This window comes from Anser cygnoides, chromosome 2, assembly GCF_040182565.1.
Source record: "Anser cygnoides isolate HZ-2024a breed goose chromosome 2, Taihu_goose_T2T_genome, whole genome shotgun sequence".
Lineage (NCBI taxonomy): Eukaryota > Metazoa > Chordata > Aves > Anseriformes > Anatidae > Anser > Anser cygnoides.
Window position 1 is genome coordinate 118663971 of NC_089874.1, and position 26426 is coordinate 118690396.

The following is a 26426-nucleotide window of genomic DNA, read 5'->3' on the forward strand; positions in this document are numbered from 1 at the left end:
TGGTTACCAGATATTACCACAGAGATAAATGATAGCGCTTGTGCTGTACCAGATGTTTGCAAGTTACGTAGCAAAAAGGTAAAGAAAGAAGTTGCAATGTTTGCAGATGACACAGCTGTTCAGAGAGTAAAGCTGACTATGAAGACTTGCAAAAGGATTCTTGCTGTCTTTTATTAATTGGTGACAAAATAGCAGAGAAAATCCAGTGCCAGTTCATATACTATAACACATGGGAAAAATATTATAAAATAAACATGCAAAGTGATGCGACACAAATTAACTGTTACTCAGGAAAATGAACTTGAAGCAGTTCTGGAGAATTTTCTGACAATATCAGCTTGTTTCTCAATAGTGGTCAAAAAAGCAAAGTGTATTTTAAGTATTACTAGAAAAGAAGCAGAAAAAAGTAACAGTAAAAACGATCATACTGCTGTAAAAATCTATCACGCATTCTCATCTCAAATACAGCAGACATTTCTGATCACCCCGTTTCACAAGAAGCACAGTGAAGAAAGAGAAAAGTGACAGAACAATAAATGCATGCAGTAGCTCCCATATGATGGCAGACTATATACTGGGGGAATCTTCAGCTTCCAAACAGTCTTTCATTATTTTTCACAATACCATAGCCAAACAGCCTCAAGGCTCTAAGTTCAAATAAACAAAATGAAACATTTTTTTCCACGTAGCCCAGAATTGAATGATGGACCTTAATGGCACAGGATATTATGCAGGTCAAAAGTATAATCAGTTTTTAAAAGGAATTATAAAGTTAATGCAAAATAGACCGATGCTTTTTAGTAAGGTAATCTGGATACAGTCTTTGTCAGAGGAAAACTTCCTTATAAGCCCTTTTTCAACATATGTGCCTTATTTCAGCATTTTAGATACACGGTGTTGAGTTAGACAGACTTTGACCTGACCTACTGCAGAAGTGGTTGTGTTCTTGCATTTCCCGATCCTGGAAAGAGCCATACCCAATGTGAAGTTTTTCAGAAATAAGTGACGCTTTTAAATCTCTTTATCATTTCCCTTCTTATCCTATTGCCTAGACATGTGGAGTTTTCCCAGTGTAGGTCTCTCAAAAGCTCGAGTCAAGACTGAAATACGGCAGTTGACCCTGGAGAGCCTGTGAAGTTTGAGGCCCCTTCCAGTCCTCCAGTTCTGTAACGGGGGGATGTTGTGGCCAGTTTTTGATTGCTCAGGAACAGGATACCTACTTGTCTTGTACTTATCCAGATGTATCACTATTCCATCCCGAGTCACAAGTTCACAGTCAGGCCCAAGGAGCAGGACGTTTTGGTGTGTAGCACCGAAGGAATACTTCGAAAGAAATAACCGCCACAAGGAAACTGTTGTGGTTTAACCCGGCTGGCAGCTAAACACCACACAGCCGTTCGCTCACCCTCCCCCCTCCCTCTCTGGGATGGGGGGAGAGAAACGGGAAAGTGAAGCCTGTGAGTTGAGATAAAGACGGTTTATTAAGACAGGAAAATAATAATAACAATAATAATAATAATAGTGATAATGGTAATAGTATTAACAATAATAATGTGTAAGAAAACAAGTGATGCACAATGCAATTGCTCACCACCCGCTGACCGATGCCCAGCCTATTCCCGAGCAGCCGGCCCCCCCACCCCGGCCAGCCACCCCTATATATTGTTTAGCATGACGTCAGATGGTATGGAATACCCCTTTGGCCAGTTTGGGTCAGCTGTCCTGGGTCTGTCCCCTCCCAGCTCCTGCTGCACCCCCAGCCTGCTCGCTGGCAGGACAGAGCAAGAAGCCGAAAAGTCCTTGGCCTGGTGTAAACACTGCTCTGCAACAATTAAAACATCAGCATGTTATCAGCGCTCTTCTCATCCTAATCCAAAACATAGCACCCTACCAGCTACTATGAGCTACTTAACTCTGTCCTAACTGGAACCAGGACAGATATCCACCCCTTATTCCATACCATTTATGTCATGCTCAGGTTACACTCTGTCCAATACATTCTAATTAATCACCATTTTCATCTATGATATATAGCAATCATGGTAGTGATGACATACATTATTATATAATAATTAACATACTACAATTCAACTCATGGGCTATTCTCACCCAGTATCAAATCCCCTTGAGGTACACACCGGACCTCCCCATTCTTTTGCATTACCCACCAAGTGCATCCAGGTCCCTGAGCAAAAGCAATTCCACGAATGGGTTTGCCTTTTCCTGAGGCAGGAGTAGCCCAGACTGTTTTACCCAGCATGTTTCTTACGTGCACTACAGGAACTTTATCCCCTTCTACAGTGCGTAACAGGTTTGATTGGGCAGGTCCAGCTCGGTTGGCAGATCCCCTGGTATTGACTAACCAGGTGGCCTTTGCCAAATGTGTATCCCAATTTTTGAATGTCCCAGCACCCATTGCTTTCAGTGTAGTCTTCAACAGTCCATTGTATCGTTCAACTTTTCCAGAGGCTGGTGCATGATAGGGGATGTGATACACCCACTCAATACCATGTTCTTTGGCCCAAGTGTCTATAAGGTTGTTTCGGAAATGAGTCCCGTTGTCTGACTCAATTCTCTCTGGGGTGCCATGTCGCCATAAGACTTGCTTTTCAAGGCCCAGGATAGTGTTCCGGGCGGTGGCATGGGGCACAGGATATGTTTCCAGCCATCCGGTGGTTGCTTCCACCATTGTAAGTACGTGGCGCTTGCCGTTGCGGGTTTGAGGGAGTGTGATGTAATCAATCTGCCAGGCCTCTCCATATTTATATTTCAGCCATCGTCCTCCATACCAAAGAGGTTTTGACCGTTTGGCTTGCTTGATTGCAGCACATGTTTCACAGTCATGAATAACCTGTGCTATAGTGTCCATGGTCAGGTCCACCCCTCGATCACGAGCCCATCTGTAGGTTGCATCTCTACCTTGATGGCCTGAGGTGTCATGGGCCCATCGGGCTATAAATAATTCACCTTTATGTTGCCAGTCCAGGTCCACCTGAGCCACTTCAATCTTAGCAGCCTGATCCACCTGCTGGTTGTTTTGGTGTTCTTCAGTAGCCCGATTCTTGGGCACATGAGCATCTACATGGCGTACCTTTACAACCAGGTTCTCTACCCGGGCAGCAATATCTTGCCACAATGCCGCAGCCCAGATGGGCTTGCCCCTGCGCTGCCAGTTGTTCTGCTTCCATTGCTGTAACCACCCCCACAGGGCATTTGCTACCATCCATGAATCAGTATAGAGATAGAGAACTGGCCACTTTTCTCGTTCAGCAATATCTAAAGCCAGCTGAATGGCTTTTACTTCTGCAAACTGACTCGATTCACCTTCTCCCTCAGCAGCTTCTGCAACTCGTCGTGTAGGACTCCATACAGCAGCTTTCCATCTCCGATGCTTTCCCACAATACGACAGGACCCGTCAGTGAACAAGGCATATTTCTTCTCATTTTCCGGTAGCTTGTTGTACAGGGGGGCTTCTTCAGCACGAACCACCTCCTCCTCTGGTGATATCCCAAAGTATTTGCCTTCTGGCCAGTCCATAATCACCTCCAAGATTCCTGGGCGACTGGGGTTTCCTATTCGAGCCCGCTGAGTAATCAGTGCAACCCACTTGCTCCATGTAGCATCAGTTGCATGATGCGTAGAGGGGACCCTTCCTTTGAACATCCAGCCTAGTACCGGCAGTCGGGGTGCCAGGAGGAGCTGCGCTTCAGTACCGACCACTTCCGAAGCAGATCGAACTCCTTCATATGCTGCCAATATCTCCTTTTCAGTTGGAGTATAGCGGGCTTCAGATCCTCTGTATCCCCGACTCCAAAACCCCAGGGGTCGACCTCGAGTTTCCCCAGGTTCTTTCTGCCAGAGGCTCCAGGTGGGACCATTCTCTCCGGCTGCGGTGTAGAGCACATTCTTTACATCTGGTCCTGTTCGGACTGGCCCGAGGGCTACTGCATGAACTATTTCCTGCTTAATTTGTTCAAAGGCTTGTCGTTGCTCAGGGCCCCATTCAAAAGCATTCTTCTTACGGGTTACTTGGTAGAGCGGGTTTACAATCAGACTGTAATTTGGAATATGCATTCTCCAAAACCCCACGACACCTAGGAAAGTTTGTGTTTCTTTTTTGCTAGTTGGTGGAGACATAGCTGTTATTTTGTTGATCACATCCATTGGGATTTGACGGCGTCCATCTTGCCATTTTATTCCTAAAAACTGGATCTCTCGTGCAGGTCCTTTAACTTTATTCTGTTTTATGGCAAAACCGGCCTTCAGAAGGATTTGGACTATTTTCTTCCCTTTCTCGAAAACTTCTTCTGCAGTGTCACCCCACACAATGATGTCATCGATGTACTGCAGGTGTTCAGGAGCTTCCCCCTGCTCCAGCGCAGACTGGATCAGTCCATGGCAAATGGTAGGGCTGTGTTTCCACCCCTGGGGCAGCCGATTCCAAGTATATTGGACTCCCCTCCAAGTGAAAGCAAACTGTGGCCTGCACTGTGCTGCTAGAGGGATGGAGAAAAATGCATTAGCGATATCAATTGTGGCATACCACTTGGCTGCCTTTGATTCCAGTTCATACTGGAGTTCTAGCATGTCCGGCACTGCAGCACTCAGTGGTGGCGTGACTTCGTTCAGGCCACGATAGTCCACTGTTAGTCTCCACTCACCATTAGACTTTCGCACTGGCCATATGGGACTATTAAAAGGTGAATGAGTCTTGCTGATCACTCCTTGGCTCTCCAGTTGACGAATTAGCTTATGGATGGGACTCAGGGAGTCTCGGTTGGTGCGATATTGCCGCCGGTGCACAGTTGTGGTAGCGATCGGCACTTGCTGTTCTTCAACCCTCAGCAACCCCACAACAGAAGGGTCCTCTGAGAGACCAGGCAAGGTAGACAACTGTTTAATGTCCTCTGTCTCCAAAGCAGCTATGCCAAAAGCCCAGCGGAACCCTTTTGGGTCCTTGAAATATCCTCTTCTAAGATAGTCTATGCCAAGGATGCACGGAGCATCTGGGCCAGTCACAATACGGTGCTTTTGCCACTCATTACCGGTTAGACTCACTTCAGCCTCCAATACAGTTAACTGCTGGGATCCCCCCGTCACACCATAAATACAGATGGGCTCTGGCCCTTTATAGCTTGATGGCATTAGAGTACATTGTGCACCGGTGTCTACCAAAGCCTTATACTTCTGTGCGTCTGACGTGCCAGGCCATCGAATCCACACAGTCCAATAAACTCGATTGTCCCTTTCCTCCCCCTGGCTGGAGGCAGGGCCCCTCTAGTCCTGGTCAGAATCTTCATTTCTGTGTTTAAAGGACTGCCTGCTGGAAGTTGGAGCAGCAAACCTTTCAGAGAACTCCTTTTTCCCAATTGTTTTCCTTTGCAATTCACGTACCCGTGCCTCTAGGGTCGCAGTAGATTTTCCATCCCATTTTCTCATGTCCTCTCCATGGTCACGTAGGTAAAACCACAGGGTGGCGCGGTGTGTGTGCCCACCATATTGTCTTCCTTGCATAGATGAACGTTTACCCCTAATAGCTGAGACACTGGTTTGTACAGGTGGGGAGGAAAATAAACTCTCTTTAAGTTGGTGGATCTCTTCAGAAAGTTTCTCCAAGGTATTCTCTTTTAGCTGGTGGACACTGGTTCGTTCAGGTGAAGGGGAAGATAATCTTTCTTCAAGTTGGTGGATCTTTTCAGAAAGTTTCTCCAAAGCATTCTCCTTTAGCTGGTGGACACTGGTTCGTTCAGGTGAAGGGGAAGATAATCTTTCTTCAAGTTGGTGGATCTTTTCAGAAAGTTTCTCCAAAGCATTCTCTTTTAGCTGGTGGACACTGGTTCGTTCAGGTGAAGGGGAAGATAATCTTTCTTCAAGTTGGTGGATCTTTTCAGAAAGTTTCTCTAAAGCATTCTCTTTTAGCTGGTGGACACTGGTTCGTTCAGGTGGAGGGGAAGATAAATTCTCTTTAAGTTGGTGGACCTCTTCAGAGAGTTTCTCCACAGCTGAGACACAGGCCTTTAGGGAAGAGGAGAGATTTCCTTCGTACTGCCGGAGTATTTTAGTCACTTCATTCACTGTGGGATTCTCCTCCGTTTTCCAGGCTAGTATTGCCAATGAGTTGGCATATGATGATGGGGCACTCCGTACAAACTTCCGCCACATGGGTGGTGTACACTGGACTGCATCTGGATCTGTGGATGTTTGTGCGTCATCTAGGTCCTTATAAATTACTTCCCGTACGGCCAATTCCCTCAGGTACTGAATTCCCTTCTCCATGGTGGTCCATTTGCTTGGTAAACATACAAGTTCTTCCTTGAAGAGATACCTTTCCTTCACAGCTGACAGGAGACGCCTCCAGAGGCTGCGAGATTGTGCTCCATCTCCAATTGCTTTGTCAATGCATGCGTCCCTAGCAAGGGATCCCAGCCGCCTGGCTTCCTTGCCCTCCAATTCCACATAATTGGCTCCCGTGTCCCAGCACCGGAGCAGCCAGGTGACAAGCTGCTCGCCTATACAGCGACCAAAATCTTTTCGCACATCTCGTAGCTCACGCTGGTATAGAGTCCGGGTAATTACTGTTGATTTTTCGACATCCTCATCCTCATCTTCAGTCTCCTGCACCTTTGATGGCTGGTATGGAGTCCGGGTAGTTACTGTTGATTTTTCGCCATCCTCATCCTCATCTTCAGTCTCCTGCACCTTTGATGGCCCAGCCTCGTCTTCACTTCGCCCAGACTTAGCAGAAGACTGTCTGCGTTTTAAACGACCTGAGCCTCTATACCATTTTTTCACCTTGTCTACAGGGGCAACTTGCACTGCTACAGCTCGTTTCTCTGACCCAGCCACAGGGTCTGCCACAGGGGTTGGAATACCCTCTGCGGGGTCAACTTGCACTGCTACAGCTCGTTTCTCTGACCCAGACACAGGGTCTGCCACAGGGCTTGGAATACACTCTGCGGGGTCAACTTGCACTGCTACAGCTCGTTTCTCTGACCCAGACACAGGGTCTGCCACAGGGCTTGGGATACCCTCTGCGGGGTCAACTTGCACTGCTACAGCTCGTTTCTCTGACCCAGCCACAGGAGTGGGAGCAGCTGCACGAGCTGGGGCAGCTGCAGGAGCTGGGGCAGCTGCAGGAGCTGGAGCGGCTGCAGGGGCTGGAGCTGGAGCGGCTGCAGGGGCTGGAGCTGGAGCGGCTGCAGGAGCTGGAGCTGGAGCGGCTGCAGGAGCCGGAACGGCTGCAGGAGCTGGAGCTGGAGCAGCTGCAGGAGCTGGAGCGGCTGCAGGAGCTGGAGCTGGAGTAGCTGCAGGAGCTGGAGCTGGAGCGGCTGCAGGAGCTGGAGCGGCTGCAGGAGCTGGAACTGGAACGGCTGCAGGAGCTGGAGCTGGAGTAGCTGCAGGAGCTGGAGCTGGAGCGGCTGCAGGAGCTGGAGCTGGAGCTGGAGCGGCTGCAGGAGCTGGAGCTGGAGTAGCTGCAGGAGCTGGAACTGGAGCGGCTGCAGGAGCTGGAGCTGGAGTAGCTGCAGGAGCTGGAGCTGGAGTAGCTGCAGGAGCTGGAACTGGAGCGGCTGCAGGAGCTGCAGCTGGAGTAGCTGCAGGAGCTGGAACTGGAGCGGCTGCAGGAGCTGGAGCTGGAGTAGCTGCAGGAGCTGGAACTGGAGCGGCTGCAGGAGCTGGAGCTAGGTTGCTAATAACATCAATTGCAGCTCGATAGGCACAAGCCAGACCCCAGCACGCTACAGTGATTTGTGTCACTTTGGAACTGCCAGAGTCATGACACCTTTTTTTCAAGCATTCTGCCAGCTTTTTAGGATTTTGCAGTTGTTCAGGGGTGAATGTCCAAAACACTGGAGGTGACCACTGCTCTAGAAACCTGCCCATATCCTCCCACACTCCCTGCCACTCGCAACTATCCCGCCTCAAGACAGATCTCCGGATGAGATTCCTAAGTAGTTGTTTAACCCTCCACAAAATCTGAAGCGCATTCAGGAGACATAACAACAAGAGCAGGCTGGTCTGAGTATCCCAAGGATATTCAACATCTCGGAGAACCACCGTAACTAACTCGGGGGATAAGAGGGTGGTGGTGAAGGAGAAAGGGAGAGTGAACAGGTAGGGAAACATGTCTTCCCCTGTCCCCTTCACAGATTGGCTCCCTAACGAAAACAGGCAATAGGTGTAATTGCTAATAGTTTCCGAGATATGGGTTCCAAAGTATAGAGTCGACGTCAGTGCTGAGTACAAATACCAGGTTAAAGTCGTGACCAGATATTTCATCATTTCATAAGCCATTGTTACACCGCACAGTACCATAACAATCTTAAACCAGGGCCCGGAAAGGATAAACAGTGCAACAGGGAGCACATACAGAAAGTAACGCACCATAAAACTCAATTTGGAATACAGGTACAGCAGACTGGAGATTAAGGCAATCAACATCGTGACTAGCAACTATTAAGCAGGTCCAATACTTATACCAATTTTAGTTTAACACACTCTGGTCAGATTTGTCGATATCTCAACCCTTCGGGCCCCACGTTGGGCGCCAAAAAGACTGTTGTGGTTTAACCCGGCTGGCAGCTAAACACCACACAGCCGTTCGCTCACCCTCCCCCCTCCCTCTCTGGGATGGGGGGAGAGAAACGGGAAAGTGAAGCCTGTGAGTTGAGATAAAGACGGTTTATTAAGACAGGAAAATAATAATAACAATAATAATAATAATAGTGATAATGGTAATAGTATTAACAATAATAATGTGTAAGAAAACAAGTGATGCACAATGCAATTGCTCACCACCCGCTGACCGATGCCCAGCCTATTCCCGAGCAGCCGGCCCCCCCACCCCGGCCAGCCACCCCTATATATTGTTTAGCATGACGTCAGATGGTATGGAATACCCCTTTGGCCAGTTTGGGTCAGCTGTCCTGGGTCTGTCCCCTCCCAGCTCCTGCTGCACCCCCAGCCTGCTCGCTGGCAGGACAGAGCAAGAAGCCGAAAAGTCCTTGGCCTGGTGTAAACACTGCTCTGCAACAATTAAAACATCAGCATGTTATCAGCGCTCTTCTCATCCTAATCCAAAACATAGCACCCTACCAGCTACTATGAGCTACTTAACTCTGTCCTAACTGGAACCAGGACAGATATAATGACACATAGCATGATAAATGCCAACTGCTTCTTTATCTCTACCTATTCCAGAGCAGATAACATGAAGCACTTAAACAGAAGAATCTCATTTCAGTGGAAATCCTCTCATTTAGAGAAGTTCTGGGTGCAAAATTAAGCACCTGTGTTTTTTCCAAAATTTTCCTGTCAGATAGTTCCACATGAAGCTTAAGGCCATCTAATTGCTTTTATTATCATTATACAGCTAATGCAATACTGTAGTGTCTACTAGAGATCCCCATTAGAAATAATATCCCCCATACAGGTACCAGAAGTGTACAGAGCCAAGGTCTCTACTGTGCTAAACTTGGATGTTAGAAAGTCATGAGGCAGATTTATATCCAGGATAGCAAATCTAGCCCAGTCTTCAAAGCCAGACAGATCTCACTGCAGAAAAAAAGGGACAGGCTACTAAACAGCCATCAAACTACTTCAGGAGAGTTTCTAAATATTCTTCTGTGTGAGTGAAGTGATTGATGGTCTTGCTATTTCTCCTCATATCTCAGTAGAACATGTGGTTGATAATTACATTTTGTTCTTGACTAAAATGGCACCCCTTTGCTAAAATCTTTGCTGGGTTAGCGGGGCAGACAGTTAACATTTGGTGGGATTAATCACTCCAGGGTATTCAAAAGCATCTCCAGTATTGCTCAAGGAGGCTGTTTCAGGATAGGAAAGCAGGACACAGAGAAGAAGAATTTGCAGAATCCAAGCTGTAATCCACCTCTCTGATGACACAATCTGAATTGCTGTTATAAACCCAAGTATTTGGCTAAGGTTACTTACCTGCATAGTGTTGTGTTCATGTCCCTCAGGTGACACAGCTGTATATACTCGTGCCCATAATGCTGACTCAGCAAACCAGCAGCTATTGCTGTCTGTAACTGAAAGCACTAAAACCCTATGTTTACCCATGGGCTCGATTGTGCTGCCTTAGGTCCACAAGGCAATATAAAAGCTACTGCCTTATCGTTAAGTGAAACAGTTTTAAAGTATTTAATCTGATGAATGTGGTACAAACCCAAATAACCTTTTGCCAGTGGTTTGCTGCACTTACAGTTATTTAAAGGTGATTGGAAGAGTGATTCAGATGGAGAATAAGAATAAATATCAGATTAATTTAAGAATATATCTTTGCAGAGTGGAGTAGCACATAGACACAGTGTCACCACCCATAGGCTGAGAGCACCAGCAGATGCACTCTTCCGGCCCTAGCTTTGCTTCCTGAAGAGCTTCTTTTGTCTCCTACGTACAATCACCCACTGGCACAAGGAGCGGGTCCAGCTTGTCACCAGGCACAATGAAATGCAGGAGCACTTCTCAAACCCACTTTGGTGTAAAATCACCATGGTTAGCACTGTCCAGCACCAAACCAGCCACGGGCAGATGCCTTTGTGCTGGGGGATCTGAGAAACCCCTTTGCTAGTTTTGCTGCCAGGTGGAAACCTCCAGCACAGCAGTAGCCGTGTCTCAGTGAAGAGAGTCATCTGTGGCTCAGCCCTGCCTGCATATTCTGTTGCCTCTGAAAGATGCAGCAGTAGGGCACGATTGCCATTTAAGTATGAAGGCATTTAGAAACAGGCAAAATTACATTAATGCACTGACTGGACAAATCCCTGAAAAACTGTGTATGCAAGAAGATTCTCACAGCTTTCTGTGAGATCTGCCTTTTCTGCCAAGTCTGTTGCTCTTGGTTATTCATGATTTAACTCTGTAGTATTTATTCGATTAAAAAAGCACCGGAGGGGTGAGGAAGGTTATGCTTGGTATGAACACTAAATGAAATATGCCTGTACTCAAGAATTAACGTTCATATTGAAGCAGGTCAGTCTTTAAATCAGTTTTGTTAGTCTCTTTGAGTTCTGATAATTTAAAAAGTACCTTATTTCTGTTGGCTGGCTAAAGACTCCATTAGTTATATTTTTTATAGAGAGATCACAGGCCAACATGACTTAATGTTCTGAAGTCTGTGTTCCCACATAGCTCAACTTATTCAAGTAAGCAGTGCTAAGGTTTTGTCTTTGTGTTAATATGATTCTAATAAGAAGTGGACTAATACTAGCTTAGGCCTAACGTTACTAAAGCCTGTTATTTCTTTGCTTTTCCTATTACCCAATTTGTAACTCACACTGGGTAGTAACCAAAATGCCTGCTGGGTGACTTTTTAAGTAGGTTTTCTTTGCAGCCCATTTGCTTCCTTGTAATTGAACGAGGTGGGGCTGAATCTGCCAGTCAATTTTAAAAGGCTTTTTGTAAGAATGTTATGAGCCACCACCTCATGTTTAGAGCTGTGATTACTTTTGAAAAGGACTGTCTTTTCAAAGGAGATCTCACTTTGTCAAATACTGGAAAGGTTTTCTTGTTTTCTTGAAATACAATTATCCCTGGGGTTCTAGAAGTGGTAACTGCTAAAAGGCTAAATGAAGCAGAAATCATTTATATCATTTGTGTCAATTGATCAGCTGACACAAACAGTTGCAGCCTTACTTTACCACATCAGAGTATTGATACTGCTGTGCCCAAATTCTGTTGTGATTTCCGGTGGGTTGTTATATACTCGTTTGTTAATGTTACTCAATCTGTTTGCTGTCTTTAGGGCTCTGGCTCCATGTTATTAATATTGGACCACTACAGCACTTGGGAAAAGAAAACTGATCAGGATCAGGGAGCAAATTACATTCTGTCCGGTTAGCTGGAGCACCCAGAACACGATTCACATTGACAATGCTTTATACTGCCTCTCTGAGTTATTCCTCATCCAATATTGGAGCTACACCAGTAAATACCCGGTCTGGCATGTGGTCTGCACAAACAAAGTTATCCCTTCAGCATGTCTACAACAAATCTGAAGCAGTCGAGTGAGTTGTCCCACTTCGGTGCCTTTCATCATCCAGCTGCGGCACTCTAACTCCCCATTGCTAGGTGTCTAAAGCCTCGCGTGATTTCTCTTGGAACCACAACTTAAGACAATCCATCCCGAATTCTTTTAAATCCATCTGCTTTATTATTAAACTGATAAACTGCAAAGTCTTACCCTGTTGTATGTAATCTCTCTCCTTTCGAGCAGTTCAGCTGACTCATTAGAGGCAGGCCAACACCAGTGCTGTCCACGCTTCTGCTGTGAAATGCAAGGTGTCTGCTCCCTGACCTGCTGCCGCTGGACCTGCCACAGGTGTGTGAGTAACACAGGAGTGCACAGGTAAGCAGGGCTTGGTAAGTAACACAACGGCATTGATGGTTTTGATAACACTCTCTCAGTAGAGGCAAAACTGTGTGCCACAGCTCTGGCATCTCAAGTGGTGTGTCTCCGTGAGGTCTTGGGTTCAAACAATGACCAAATGGGAAAATCTCAGGGGTTGTTTTATCAGTTTTAGCAAACAGGTTTAAATTGAGAAACCTAGAAAACCAGGTCCTGCTTTCATATCAACGCTGAGAATGGTAACAGCGAGTATGTCTTTGGTGATGTTGTTTTCTACTGACACGTCAGATATCATGGCATTACTAAAAAACTCATTATCAGTCATATTTGAACCAATGGCTTGGGAAGCCAATGTATCTGGAGGTTGAGAACACATAATTATATCAATGTTTGTAGATTTGACTCTTTCTCCTGTTGCACAGCGTTGGGTCCACACTGACTTCTCCACACAAGAGGCAGTATTCCCTGTAGAGCACAGCTTCACCTACTTTATACAAACTGTCCCAAAACTGTTCAGAAAAATGAGTCTTGATCCAGCTAGAAGGCTGTCAACACAGTTGGCTCACAACTACTTGCTTCCTTACCCCTAAATGGGGTTCTCTTTTTGCTTGTCTCCATTGTAGACAACACACAGAATAATTATGGTTCTCATTTAATGTTCTGTGAACAAACGAGGGCTGAAATTAAATATATTTTTTAATCATCTCAGAAATATGAACAGGTTTGTGGATAATTTTTCATGTATATTTGTTTTTTTCTTCCAACTACTACTACTTCCCAAGGGTTTTTTGTTGACATTTGCTGACTGTACAAATCAGGGCCTGCATTTAACAACGTTAATTGGCCAGGACAATCACTAGCACAGGTCCAGGGAAGATTTTGCTATGAGTGAGCTCACTGCTGCACAAACACACAGATGATACAATCTTAGCAGCACAGATGCCTTCATGTAAGACCTTTAGCAATCCAATACTGATGCTCTAGCTGCAGGAGACACTGCTAGGTTCTAGCAAAGTTTGCTCGGCCCCAGAACTACATGAGCGTGACTAGAGTCATCTGAGAGAGAAGCTGTCTCTGAAAGCAATGTAGTCACATGTATATTTATCCCTATATTCCCACTAATGAACTCTGCAAGACCAGCAAAGAGTGAATAGAGAGATCTTGGAATACAGAACTTGGAAAATTGGATAACCTAGTAAGGGAGCGTTGAGAGCTGGCAGTAAATGAAGAGCTTCAAACACACAAGGTGCAACATTTTGAGAGGGTTTCTCTGTATAAGAGTGAAAGCTCAAAATTTCAAGTGTGATTTTGCTGAAGAGAAAAAAATCATTTGAAAGGAAAAGTAAAAAGGGAATGAAAGTAGATATGTAGACTTGTAAAAAGGATAAAGGAGGGAGTGGGAGAAGACTAAACAGTCTCTTCCCATATCAGTCTTAGATCTTCTTTCTGCATGCCAGAAACTATGAAAATGTTAAAGTGCTGCAATCAAGGAAGACATTTTTGTATTTGCTTGTAATCCTGCACCCCTGCTATCAAATATCCTACTTGATTTGTTGTCACTAATTCCTTAAAGTGTAATTATTATTTGACTTCACTTTGTACTTGGCCATTTTTGTTCAATTCTCAGAAAAGTAGTCAATGACTGATGGTTGAACATTACACAACTTTCTGGCCTAGTTTATAATTTGAGTAAAATCTGCCTTTGGAGAAAATTCTTCCCCACAGAATGAAAGAAGCTTTAAATTAAAAAGAACTATAGAAAAAGAGCTGTATTCACCATAACTCACCACTGGACAGATACAGAGTTCAACAAAACAAATGCGTTGCATACTAAGCATTTGAACAGATTACTGAATATTTCAAAAACTGGGGATGATGTAGGCTTTTTTTTAAAAAAAAAAAAGTAACATTCTTCAATTTAGTCAGCTTTTCAAATGTTTCTGTTCCATAAACTGAATATCTGAGCAGGAAAGAGTGTCTTGCAGATAGAAGGCACAGATCACAGCCACAGAAGAGATACAAAAAAATAATTGATTTGATTCATAGCCTCTTCCTATTTCTTTATAGTTTGAGGAATACTTGGCTGAGTGAAATTCTGTGGTTATTTTGAAGAAATACTTGTTTTGTTTTCATAAATCAGAGCCTTCCCATTTCCTCCATAAATCAGGGAGACGAAGCAATCCTGTTACCTTTATTCCATGTACAGTCAGACGATGGGGTTCCACCTCCATCCTTGCACAGGGGAGTCACCCTTCCCTCCTCAAGCTATCTACAGGGACTCCCATTCACTCGGAAGGGATGCCATGACAGGAGGTTATAGAAATGTCTGGAGGACAACAGGCAGATGGTGAAGGGGCTGGGCACTCCTGCAAACAGCCAGCAAACAGCTGCTGAAGGAAACTAAGGGCTGCAAAAAAATTAGGGTTAGGCTCAGAATAGAGAGAAAGAGTAGACCCAAGATGGAGAGGCTCTGCCAGGGAAAACAGAAGATGGTGACATAATCCTCACCTGGGGAACTTCTCCTCAGCAGAAGGCTGGGATCTGCTTCTCCCGTTGTTCTTGCTCCAAGTAATTAATTTTCATCCTTCCTTTCTTTAAGAAACAGTTGACAAAACTGGGAGTGAAATAAACAAATAGCCATTTGTCTCTTTTAGTCTCAGACTTCATTCTGTGTGTGTCTGTTTCACCAGTAACCTGGAGCCTTTCAACCTTCTTTTTACTGTTTCCAGAACTGTCTTACTAAACCTTTTAAAAGGATGATATAGAAAAATATGGCTAAAACATAGCATGAATCTTTGCCTCCATTTGTCCTATCTCTATGGACCACTGAATATTCCACTTATTTTTTTGATGAATTGTAACCTAACCTTCTTTTGTATGGTACTAGGTAACCAGCCCAGGCTAAAGGAAACCATCAGCCATTGGTGTTTCCATTATACCAAATCTGTGTGTTATTCAAGATCCACCATATGCTCTTCCATGGCCCATTTCCCTAGCTCTAACCCGCATCTAATACTCTGCATAACCAACTGGAAAGCTCAAATCTGTGCATTTCTAATCTCTCAGTACAGTTACGTGGTCTCCAAAAACAAATGGCTGGTAAGGGAGAAAACAACCAGTGAATGAATAAGCAGCATCTTGTTGCTGCTTGCTCAACTTTCCAGCAGTTCTATTGTAAATTCAAGGATTCTGGGAAGGAGGAAAAATGCTGAAACAGTGTGTGCATGGCAAACGTAAGTTGTGTCCTTTCATGATGCTATTATTAAAGTTGCAAAACAGTACTCTAGAGATGCTGCAGGCTGGATCCTCACTGCTGCAACCTTCTGGAGTCCTGCAGTCAGCAGAGCTATAGAGGCTGGAGCTAGCCGCTCAGCTGACCTGCCAGTCTCGCACGCGGTCTGCACGGTGCTGTGCAGCAGCAGCTGGCATGAACTGAACAAGTACAAAATCAAGTGCTTAGAGTATTTCTTTTCACACGTGTAATTGGATTGAGAATTGGTTTTAGATGGGCTCAATCCACAAACACCAGTGAAAACAAGCCAATGACATATACTACTGTGTTGATAAGTATTTTTTTTACTCTGAGCACCAGTAACACATAAAAAAAAGCCCAGTTCTTCAGTTTTGTACAGATCTGAGTAGCTTTTTTTGTCTGCATAAAGGTAATGTAATTTTAGAAAAATGTATGTGAGGATTTTTAAGACTGGACTCTCGTAGAAGAAATTGTACCGTAGCAAAATATTATGATATATTAGCTTTTTGGTTCCGTACACCGCTATCTTGTCAGAGCTCTGAATTAATTGACTGGTATTGACTACACACTTCAACACTGAATTGCAGAATTGGATTGTTAAGAATTAGGTTATCCCTTGTGATTTAAGCTGTTAGACAAAATCACAGACACATAAGGTTGGAAGAAACATATGGCTCATAACTTCTTTGAGAAAGAATCATGTCTGTCTAGTACATTCCTGAAAGAAGTTTGTCTGTCCTGTTCTTCTAAAGCTTTGATGATGGGAATTATTTAAGAAACCTCTTTAAATGCTGACAAAAGGATTGTCTAACAAATATCTCTATTGCTGCAAGTCATTTCTCATCTTATTCTTTGTTGGCATGGAGAAGACTTGATTCTCTTTGCAAGTCTTTTACACAGGTCAAGAATGCTATCAGGTCATCATTCAGTTTCCTTTTTTTCTAGATTAAATAAATCTTGCCCCACCCCCTGGATTTATTGATTCTCATCATTCCTTTTACTCTCATATAGTTTTATTGGTTTATTTTTTTCTCTTATCATGTTCCAAAGTGGACACACAACCCTAGTTATCAGTGCTGAGTAGACCAGAAAATTACATTTATATTCCCCAGAATTTCATTTGTTTGGCTTATGGGTCAGTAAAATCATTGAGGGAGGAACGTTTTTCAAGCAGCATCATACTGTTGACTAACAGTCAGTTCATCAATGACTGGAGGACCCGAAGCCTTGCCTGCCGTATTGCTGCCTTGCCAGCTATTCTCCACTCTGCAGCTGTGCATTTGACTTCCCCCTTGAGGAGTTCTTTGCATTCTTTATTGAATTTGATCTTATTTTTTTCAGAGCATTTCACCAACGTGCCAAGATTACTTTAAATTCTAATCTTGTTCGCCAAAGTGCTCAAAAACCCTTCCATCTTGATGTCATCCACAAATTTTACTCTATTCAAACCATTACTCTCATCCAAGTCGTTAATGAAAGCGCTGAGTCACGCTGACCCCAGCCATACCCTTGCGGGACCTCACTTACAACATCCTTCTGGTTTGACAGTGAATCATTGATAATTACTCCGGACAAGTGGTATTTCAACCACTTGTGCACCTGCCCAGCTGCAGTGATTTCAGCCTGGCCTCATTCTTTTCTTCTGTTCAGCACGTAAAAACATCATGTGGGACCACATCAAAAGGTTTTAAAAACCCTTGGTCACGTTTGAAGCTCGCCATGTACCAGCCAGGTCAGGGATGCCCAGTGCACACAGCTTATGGACTGGATCCACCCAGTCAGTTTGTGTAGCCCACAGCCAACTGCAAGGCACCTGCCGTACCTACGCAGTCTGCAAGTTATGTTCACCTGCGTGATTCAGCCATAAGCAGGACCTTTGTGGTGCTTACCCAGTAAATCCAGCACACACAGGAAGGAATGGACTTTTGCAGGCATAAAGATAAACGGTTTTGTGGGTACAATGTTTCCATAACACACAGGAAAAGCAAGGCATCTCCTGCTCACCCCCCAGAGTGGTCACATCACCAGCAGCAAGCGGTTTAGGTGCCTACAGCACTGAGCTGCTCATCCTGAAGAAGAGATGATTAGATCTGTTTAACACAATGTTCTTCAAAAGCCTTTATTGCCTGACTGTGTTCTGCATGTTTAGGAACAAACTGTATTAGTTTGTTTGAAAATGCTTCTCAGTGACAGTCCCAGCCTGACTCCCCCAAAGTCTCTATTTTCTTCATTTTCTCACTTTTAATGACAGGTATTATGTTTATCCACAGGGACTTTTCTTCTAGCAGCTGTCAAAGATTATTGTTAGTGCTTCAGAGAATGCTCTAGCACTTTAAATTTGCCAGCATAAAGCTCAGCAGGCTGGGCTGATTTCAATGTATCTACATCTCTTAAATTTTAAAATGTATTCTCTACTTGATTTTTGACTTTTCTATAGCCCTGTTAAAAAGAAACACGGTAAGTTTCTGGGTACCAGCACCTTGTTTGTGACTTAAAACCACTGAACACCTCAGTCTTGGTGTCATGTGCCTTTCCTCTCTCTAAGCCACAGACCTTCCTTCAGCCTCCCCCCGTTTCTAACATCCTTTCAAAGCTCTCATTAGTTTGTCCCTTGTGACTCATTTTGTGCCTTAGCCTTTCTGAGCCCTTCCTATTCAGGCACCCTTTGTCCCTCTGTCCCTTTCTGTACAGCTGATTTTGTGTGATTCCTGTTATTTACCTTACAAGGTGAACCTGGAAATGCAGTAGGGCATTTCTGCGGTGCTCATTGCAGTCACGAGGACAGCGAGGAGGCGGTGCAGTCACAGGGTAGCTCCATGTCACACAACCCCGCGTGTACACGGCTGGCAAAGCAGCTGCAGCTTCTTTAGAGCCAGCAGTAGATGGACACGCTGTCCTCCCAAGGTAGTACAGCTTCATGTTCACATCCCGCACGTGTCTGTGTTTGAGCTGCAGGCCACTTTTAGCTGTCTGCTCCTACAAAGAAATTTCCACGTACTTAATTTAAACAGTGACTATGGATACGCCTAATCCCAAGAAAGACGTCTACCATTTTTCCTTGATCTTAAAGTGTTTACAAGGGAACCCGTCCTTTCTTTTTGCAGGTGGAGGAACCAAGATGCGGAAAGGGTGAGGGCTATGTCCAGGGCAATGCTCGGCACGGGCTGCATTCAGAAGGGCAACCAGGCTGCTGAATCCCAACCCAGCATCCTCGCCACAGCCTCGCATCGTCTCCACGGATGAACTGCTGACTTCTCTCCATATCTGTCAAGGACTTGATGATACACGTCTAACTCCACTTTCCATTTTAAGCTGCTGCAAACTATTCAACCATTTGGCACAGACAGCAGCGATGCTCTCGGGAAGCTGGTTTCTGTAAAGCCCTACGTTGCTTCAAAGTATCATTACAATAACCAACTTCCAAACTTTTTTTTGGAAAAGAGTTTGAAAGTTAAAAGAGCTTGGAAGTTAAAAGAGTTTGGAACACAAAGTTAAAGCCTTTGTGTTCACCAGATGTAGAGCACAGCAGCACAGTAATGCTCTGTACACTACATTAATGCAAATAACAGTCACAAACTTGCAAGCATAGGGTGACGGTAGTTGTATAGCACAATGTTTTCGCTCTTTCACAGGGTGACTGCCACTGCTAGCGTGCATTATTTATTGAAGATAAAAACTAAAAGGGAATGAAACCTACTACTGTAACCGACGACCTTTACAGCTTCATCCTCTCAGACGAGCTGAAATCTGATGGCTTAAGAGAAAGAAGCCTGCTGAAAAGTCCCTTGGCTCCCTCGCACCCCCGTGGTACACACCCGCTCTCAGCGGCGCTTCCCTCAGATTCCCACCAAGCCCCGGCACCCGGGCCGGACCCGTGCCACCAGGTGGGAGCTTGCAGGAGCTCGGGAAGTGCAGGGGAAGCGGGCGTCTTGCAGCTTCCCCAGTGGCAAGCAGCAGTAATGCCCGCCACCAAAAAGGTGTAAACTCCTTTTGGAACAGGATGGGCGATACTCCCAGAAGGGGGTTTACAAGTGCTGGATGTGAACAGTCCCCTCGTTTTGCAAGCCAACAAATGTCTGCTGCAATGCACTTCTAGTACAGCGTGACCTCTCTGCGACTGCCATCGTGTTCTGAATGAAACTCACGCAGCTACCACAAAGCTACTAATTTAGTAACACGCTTAATCACAATTCTAACTGGAAGATCATTAAGAAAGCCCAGACTTACACATGCAATCTGGTACTAAGCAGCCAACACCATTTCCTTCTTCCAAAGACAGAATAAATAACGTTATTAATGAAAAAAAATCACAAAAATCTAGCGTACAAATTGCTTGTAGTTCCCTGCTAGCACATTATCCACTAAAATCTTTTCTTCCTATATGGCACAAATTCTATTTCTTTCTATGACATCTCAGTGTTAAGCACTACATTTCTGTCAGTGGTACACTTCATTGTCTGTAGTGAGTCAAGCGAACCACCAACATGCAGTGTCAGTACTGCTACTACTACTATCTGCATTGTGGCATCTCCAAGCTAAAGATCAGAGAAATGATGATGTGCCCAAAGTCCAGTTTGGATAATGTATCCAAATGGAACAAATTCCGTTCATTATTTGATTTCACAGGCACTTAATCATACAAAACGATGCCTAGCTGGCACAGTGGTAGATGAACTAGGGAAAGATTAGATTTGTCAACTGTGACATTAAGATCAGCACAGCCTAGCGCGATTCCCTCTCTCCTCACACTCTCTTAGATGTAGGAGGTGTGATCTCCTCTCATTCTTCAGCAACGGGGTGATGTCAAATCAGGAACCCCATAAGCTGACACCAAATGGTGGGACGGCTGCTTATCAACTCCGTTGTCTTCCTTGTTAAAGCACCATTTGTGTCACTCCAGAGGAGACCAGCTACGTACGGAAAATTTGAGGGAACTGCTAGAGAGCTCGTAGTTTTTAATGCTATTACACAGTAAACGTAGGAAAGCCAGTAAATGCTTTGTAAACTGCTTCATGAATTGCTGCCGGGGAAGAGGAGCTGGTCAACGTGTACTAGGGCAGCATGCTCAGAAGGCACAACAGAAAGCAGGGTCAGGAGGGAGCACTTGGTGTTTCCAGCAAAACCCCAGCCAGCCCCACCTGAGGCACTTCCTTCGTGCTGGAAGGGAAGGAGACAAGCCACACAGCGCACGTACAAATTAGACTGCTGTTTTTTATGGATGAGACATATCCTAAAAACTCAAGGTGAAAGGTAATAGCTAAGGAAAAACCTGTTAAGTTTGCCCTAGAATTACATTTCAAGTTTAAATGACTCCCGGTCATTCTTGTTTTCCAGCCTTGTAATTAGGAGCTTGCCCTTATGCCTGGCTGGAGTAAACCTTTAATTTGATTAATGCTTGCACTTGACTAGTGTTGATGACAAGCCTAGGTGAAGCTAACAAACTTCAGGGTATTGTCTATCTTGTGAGAAGCTCCAAATGCATCCAAGTAAAGAGGAAGCTTCTTGAGGAACTGCCCCCCTAGACATGTGTAAAGGATCAGCAAACAAAATGTGTTCCTTTGTAGGTATGAGAATTAACAAGAGGACAAGAGTTCTCAGGTGTCTGACTGCAGAAAGATGCTGGCTCTGACAGACACAAGCCAACACCCCTCCTGCAAGGAACAGGTGCCTGGAAGTTATCTTACAGTCACAGGCAACACTCAAACTTCCCCATAACTCTGCATTTTAATTTGTACAATCAGCATCCCAGTAAGACTGGCCAGAAGGTGGGATTTTCACTTAGCAGAAGTGAAAATGACTTTTGATTTGGTTATCATTTAATTTTCATCCAATTCAAGCAAAGCCAACAAACACAGACTATTCCTGCAATGCACGGCACTTGAGGGAAACTCCCCTTGGAATACACTGATGTTCAGTGTACCCCTAAAAAACCAGCTGCTTGGCTGGGTGGGCTGGCTTGTCCATCCCATGACTCCTAACAGGATCGAGAGCAGCATGGAAGCCCTGATGTATGGCTCCTAAGGTGCTCTGCCAGGAACCAAAGCACTTTTCTAGGGGAATCCTGCCTGCTACTTGATGACAGTCTGTTGAACTGTTGCTGCTATCGCTAGTCTCAATCCCCTTATGAAAGCTTTCTGTGCAAAGCTGTCACAGCCGGGTCTGCTACCCATAGAGCAGGCAGTCCTTGAGCCACTTAGCCTTGGAGGTCATGTTCTAGAGAGTGAAAGATCATGGTTTATTGTGGTGAAACTGCCTGCAAGTGAAACACGAGTAGTTTAGTGTTGCATTAAAAGAGTGATGAATTTAGCCCACAATTTCAAGAAATGGAGCAGCGCACCCTGACAAAGCCTCAGAAGCTATAAATTATAACAGCCCTCCCAGTCAGCAGCCCAGCGAGCTACGAACATCCTCAGCCCTGCTAACCTCTCAACCGGATCCCTACTGAGCATCAAGGTATGTCATCTTCTGAGCTGGTATCAGAGAGTTTAAGGACAGGTTCTCCTGCGGTCCGACCTCCTTTATGTGTCGCTCTTTGCTTTCAGTGAGGTTACTGTCACTTAGACGCAATCTTCCCTCACCTTGGCATCACAGTGACAGCACCCCTTGTTGCAGGCTCACTCGCTCCATCCTCTGTGACACTGCCTTTCCCCTGCATTTTCCTGCTATTCTCTGGCAGTAGCAATCAGCTCCTGTAGCTGCTACCAACTGCAGACACGCAGACCTCCCCTGCTGCCTCTCCATCACCTACCACACCTCATTTCCAGCTCCCCATTCAGCCTCCCCGTCCTCCACAACCTCGCGCTTCACTTCAGCTGTTTTGTCACATCTCATGCACGCCATCCCCCTCGCGTTCCCTCTGCGTTTTACCACAACAGAGGGTACCGTCAGGCCGTCTCCTGCTTTACCTGCCATGCCTGAGTCACGTCCTCATCCTGTTCTCACCTCTCTTTCCCCGGTGCTTCGGTGGGACAGGAATTGCAAACGGGTGTAACAGGGCAGCGGTGTGAGAACCCAGCTTTGTCAGGGCAACACCGCTCCCCTGGACTGGTTCTCTAACGTGGATTCTGGAAATCTGCGTGCACTTGGACGGGCTGCGTGATGCCCTAGCTATCTAACACCACGCACTGTGCCCTCCAGCACGATCAGACCTTCCCCCTTTTCCCTCTTCTGCTCGGCTCCGTCCAGAACCGCTGTGCCCCGCTGGTGTTTCCACATCACCCAAAGCACCGGTCCCGATGGAGCAGCACCCCAAAAACGCGTGCTTGAGCAGGACGCGGGCCCTCAGCCGCTAGCCCCAGCCGCAGGTAGGCACCGCAGCGACCAAGTCCCGCATCCCGCACCGCTCACTGTTCCCATCCGCGCACGGGAATGCCCTCGACGCCTGAGGCGAGGGGCGCAGGAGCGCGGCACGCAGCCCGCTGCCCGCAGGTACGGCATGGCGGCGGGCGGCACCTCGGGCTGCTCCCCGAGGGTACCGCCGGGCAGGGGGCGAGCCCGGCAGCCGTGACCGGACCGGACACGGACACCCCCCCCCCCCCCGGACCCGGAGGGACCCGCTGCCGGCCCCCGGGACCGCGACGGGCGATTTTTGGGGAGCCCCGGGGCTGGGGATGGAGGAGGAGGAGGAGGGAGAGGAGGGAGGGGTGATGGGGGGGGGGATGCGGGAGGGGGCGCCCGCCCCGCCCTCCCCCAGCGGAGGGATGACGTCACCCCCGCCGCCCGGCCCAACCGCCGCCCCCCCGGCCCCACGGCCGCCCGCAGCGCCCCGGGGGGAGGGCGCAGCCCCCGCCGCCCCCCCCCCCCCGCCGCCGCCCGGCCGCGCGGGGACCCCTCGCGCCGCCACCCCCCGCGCCCCCCCTCCCCCGGTCCCCTCCCCTCCCGCCTCGCCCCTTCCCCACGCCCACGACGTCATCCCCCCGGCTGCTGGCGGGGGGGGGGGGGGGGGGGGGAGCGGGGGGCAGCTCGGCGGCCGGGCAACGGCTTCGCGGCGGCGAGCGCGCGTGCGCGGAGGCTCGGCGCCGGCGCGGTGCGGCGGCGGCGCAGGCGCAGGGCGGGGGGCGGGCGCGGCGGGCGGGCGGCGGGGCAGCTCCTGCGCTGACACCTGCAGCATGTGCCAGGAGCTGCAGCGGCAGCCGCCGCCTCTGCCTCTGCGCGGCGCGGCCGCCCCGCTCCGGCGCCGTGCGCGGCGGCGGCGGCGGTGCAGGAGGAGCAGGAGCAGGAGGCGGAGGAGCAGCAGCAGCAGCTCCAGCAGCGGCAGCTCCAGCGGCGGCGGCGGCGGCGGCTGCCGGCGTCCCTGCCTCCCGCCCGGCAGCGCGCGCGGCGCCTCGCAGGTGAGCGGCGGCCGCCTGTTGCCGCGCGGCCGTTGGGGCGAGCCGGTGGCCGTTCCCTCACGCGCCCCAACGGCCGCGCGGGGCCGGGATGGGGATGGGGGGGGGGGCGGGTTGTGGGGTCGCTGCGCCCCGTTGGGGGGCGGAGGACGAAGTTTGGCGGCCGGGGGGGCGGCAGCGCCCTGCGGCCGGCAGCCGTGACAGGGAGCCGGCGGTGGCGGCCGGGCGGGCAGCGCGCTGCCCGCCGCTGGGTGAGGGGTGCGCGGGCCGGGAAGCCCCGGTGCGCCTCGGTGGGCCGGGAGCGCCGCGAGGAGAGGTGCGGGAACGGGAAGCGTCAAGGCAGCGCCCCGGGCTTGGCGTCCGTAGGCTTCGGATGCGGCGTCGCGATGGAAGTTTTGTAACTTTGCGTTCTGCTCCTCCAGCTGCTGTCGGGGTGCAGCAGTAGTCCTACGGCAGTGGGGGGACAGGGGCTCCAGGTCTGCCTCTTAACCCTGTCGCAGCTCTGGAGCTGTTCCCCGAACTCCCAGCCCAATGCCGGGTTGTCTCCCACATGCCTCCAGTGCCAAGCGGGCGCCTGTTCGCTGACCGAGCGAAGGCAGCTGGAGAACAGTGGGTGCTAGGTCTCTAGGTCTTTAGTTGTGGTGGTGTCTGCCTGTCAGAGGGTAAGTGAGCACGAGATAAAAGCCAGTGCCATCTTAAATATATATCTTTAGGTTGCTCCTCAAAAGAGCGCAATCCCATTAACACATTTCGGTGTGTTACCCTACTGCCATTGCAGTCGCCAGTCAAGTTCCCATGTTTCTTCAGAATAAGTAGTGAATGCACTACTTATTTTTCTGTTTTTGTGTGGGTTTTACCTTATTTATCACAGGGCAGAGTTAAAATTCGAAGAACTGCATGCCTAAAAATAAATCTTTCCTTGCTATAAAAAGTCACACGTAAAGCATCAGCTCCTGACCCAACCTCAGCGCGCTGTGGCTGTGATCAGAATGAGGTGCTACGGTTTTGCAGCGGTAGAAGTAAATACAAAATTAGGCACGTGCGCACGCCGTGATCAGAGGCAAGTGGCTAATTCGTGCATGTAATACTCAGGATGCGTGGCTCCACAGCGGTGTGTAATTATTTCCACAAGCGGTTTTTGGTGTGTTACTGTTTCTGTGCACCAGTGCCTGAACTATGCACGCTCAACCGTGGTGGATTCAGCTCTCTCATGGAAGCACCTCAGGCCCCCATCGTGACCACAAGTGCGTGGCTGTGGTCGCTGTGTGGCGGCGTGACCTACTGATTCCACAACTGAAAATCCAGAAAAAAGCACAAAGTACGCTATGGGAAGGTGCTGGGTAGCAATCTCTTGAGGTTTAGAGAAAGGTGAGGGATGGATTTATCGTTTTTTTGTTTGGCTTTTGAAGATTTAGTCCTTCATTAATGATTTCCTTGATTTCTGCAGTCGTGCGCTGTCAGAGACTGGAGAATAGATGATCTCCTCCTGTCCATTTTACTCAGTGTAAGTCTATTCAGAATAGCCTTTAATGGTCAGCACTGATCTAACTGCCATGCCAGGCAAATAATTGCACTGAAATCAATGAATATATACTGACATGAAACCGAAAAGAAAAAATTGGTCTCATGGTGTTTTATATTTGTATACCTGGAAGTCAAAAATAGCTGTCATAAACACAATGTATCATTTCAGGAAAAAATAGTCTATGTCCATCTTACAGTTGTCCAAAAAGTTTCTCTCTTCAGTTTCAACAGCTTTTGGTTAGGGAAGTGAAGGCAGCAGTCTTGGAATGAGAACTATTTTGCAGAAACTTTTTGTTCCAGTGACTAATCTCCTTCTCTTTAATTCCGTGGTCTTAATCTTATTTTGCACATATACACGCTATTAATGTTGGCCAAGGACTGTTTTCTTAGGCAGGGCCCCTAAGTCTGTCGCCAGGTGTCGCAGGGTTAACTCTGATGCCTGTGTTTTAAACTGTTGCTCTTTACATTAATTACATGTGTTCCTATCTCTAGGCACAACAGCCAAATGTAAGTGGTGTGCAATGTTACGTTCCAATTAGTTTTGCTGTGCAAATGTGGATTATAGTTGACGGGTAAGTCTGACATGCTCTGCATGACTTGTCATGTTTTTCCTGGAGAGAGGGGAGTCTTGGGACTGAGTCACCATGGAAGAACATGGAGCCCCGTAGGCACAAAACTGGTGCAACGGAGTGATGAGTCAGACCTCTTATCTTTGAATTTGGTATTGTGTGGTATTCATGGACCGGGTGCATTGTGTTCATTGTGTACCTAGGCAAGTAACTAGCAAGTGGAAAACTCACTCAGACAATCCTCCGACTCTGCGATGCCTTTTCTTTGCAGAGATGATCCTCCTTCCATTGAAGTAAAAGTCTGTTGGTTAGCATCGTGGGGGAAATCAGGGTATATCAACTTGCCGAGCAAATCAGGTCTGCCAGGCAACACGTTCATTTCCTACAT

At 47.3% G+C, this 26426-nt stretch overlaps 2 protein-coding genes and 1 long non-coding RNA gene across 4 annotated transcripts in view; 1 reads left to right on the top strand and 2 right to left on the bottom strand.

Annotated features, from left to right (window-relative positions):
- The window catches only part of LOC106038434 (uncharacterized), a 39566-nt gene extending 16292 nt beyond the window's left edge, over nt 1-23274 (bottom strand). Inside the window, exons 1-3 of one of the 2 annotated variants that reach the window (XR_010829668.1) lie at nt 18338-23274; nt 17508-17687; nt 14874-14979 (exon numbers count right to left, since the gene is read on the bottom strand). This is a non-coding gene — a long non-coding RNA (uncharacterized lncRNA). The remainder of the gene's footprint in view (nt 1-14873; nt 14980-17507; nt 17688-18337) is intronic. The other variant, XR_007157708.2, reaches the window with a different exon arrangement.
- LOC136790178 (uncharacterized) lies at nt 1357-4283 on the bottom strand. Its single transcript, XM_066992938.1, has 2 exons — nt 1696-4283; nt 1357-1455 (listed from the first exon to the last, which is right to left on the bottom strand). Exon 1 carries the CDS (start codon nt 4163-4165, stop codon nt 2093-2095), a length of 2073 nt encoding a protein of 690 aa, XP_066849039.1. The 5' UTR covers nt 4166-4283; the 3' UTR covers nt 1357-1455; nt 1696-2092.
- Nucleotides 23275-23686: 412 nt separating the features above from the next.
- Nucleotides 23687-26426, top strand: part of DTNA (dystrobrevin alpha) — a 227652-nt gene continuing 224912 nt past the window's right edge. The window contains exon 1 of the mRNA XM_066992934.1: nt 23687-23948. The gene's annotated coding sequence lies outside the window, so the exon portion shown is untranslated. The remainder of the gene's footprint in view (nt 23949-26426) is intronic.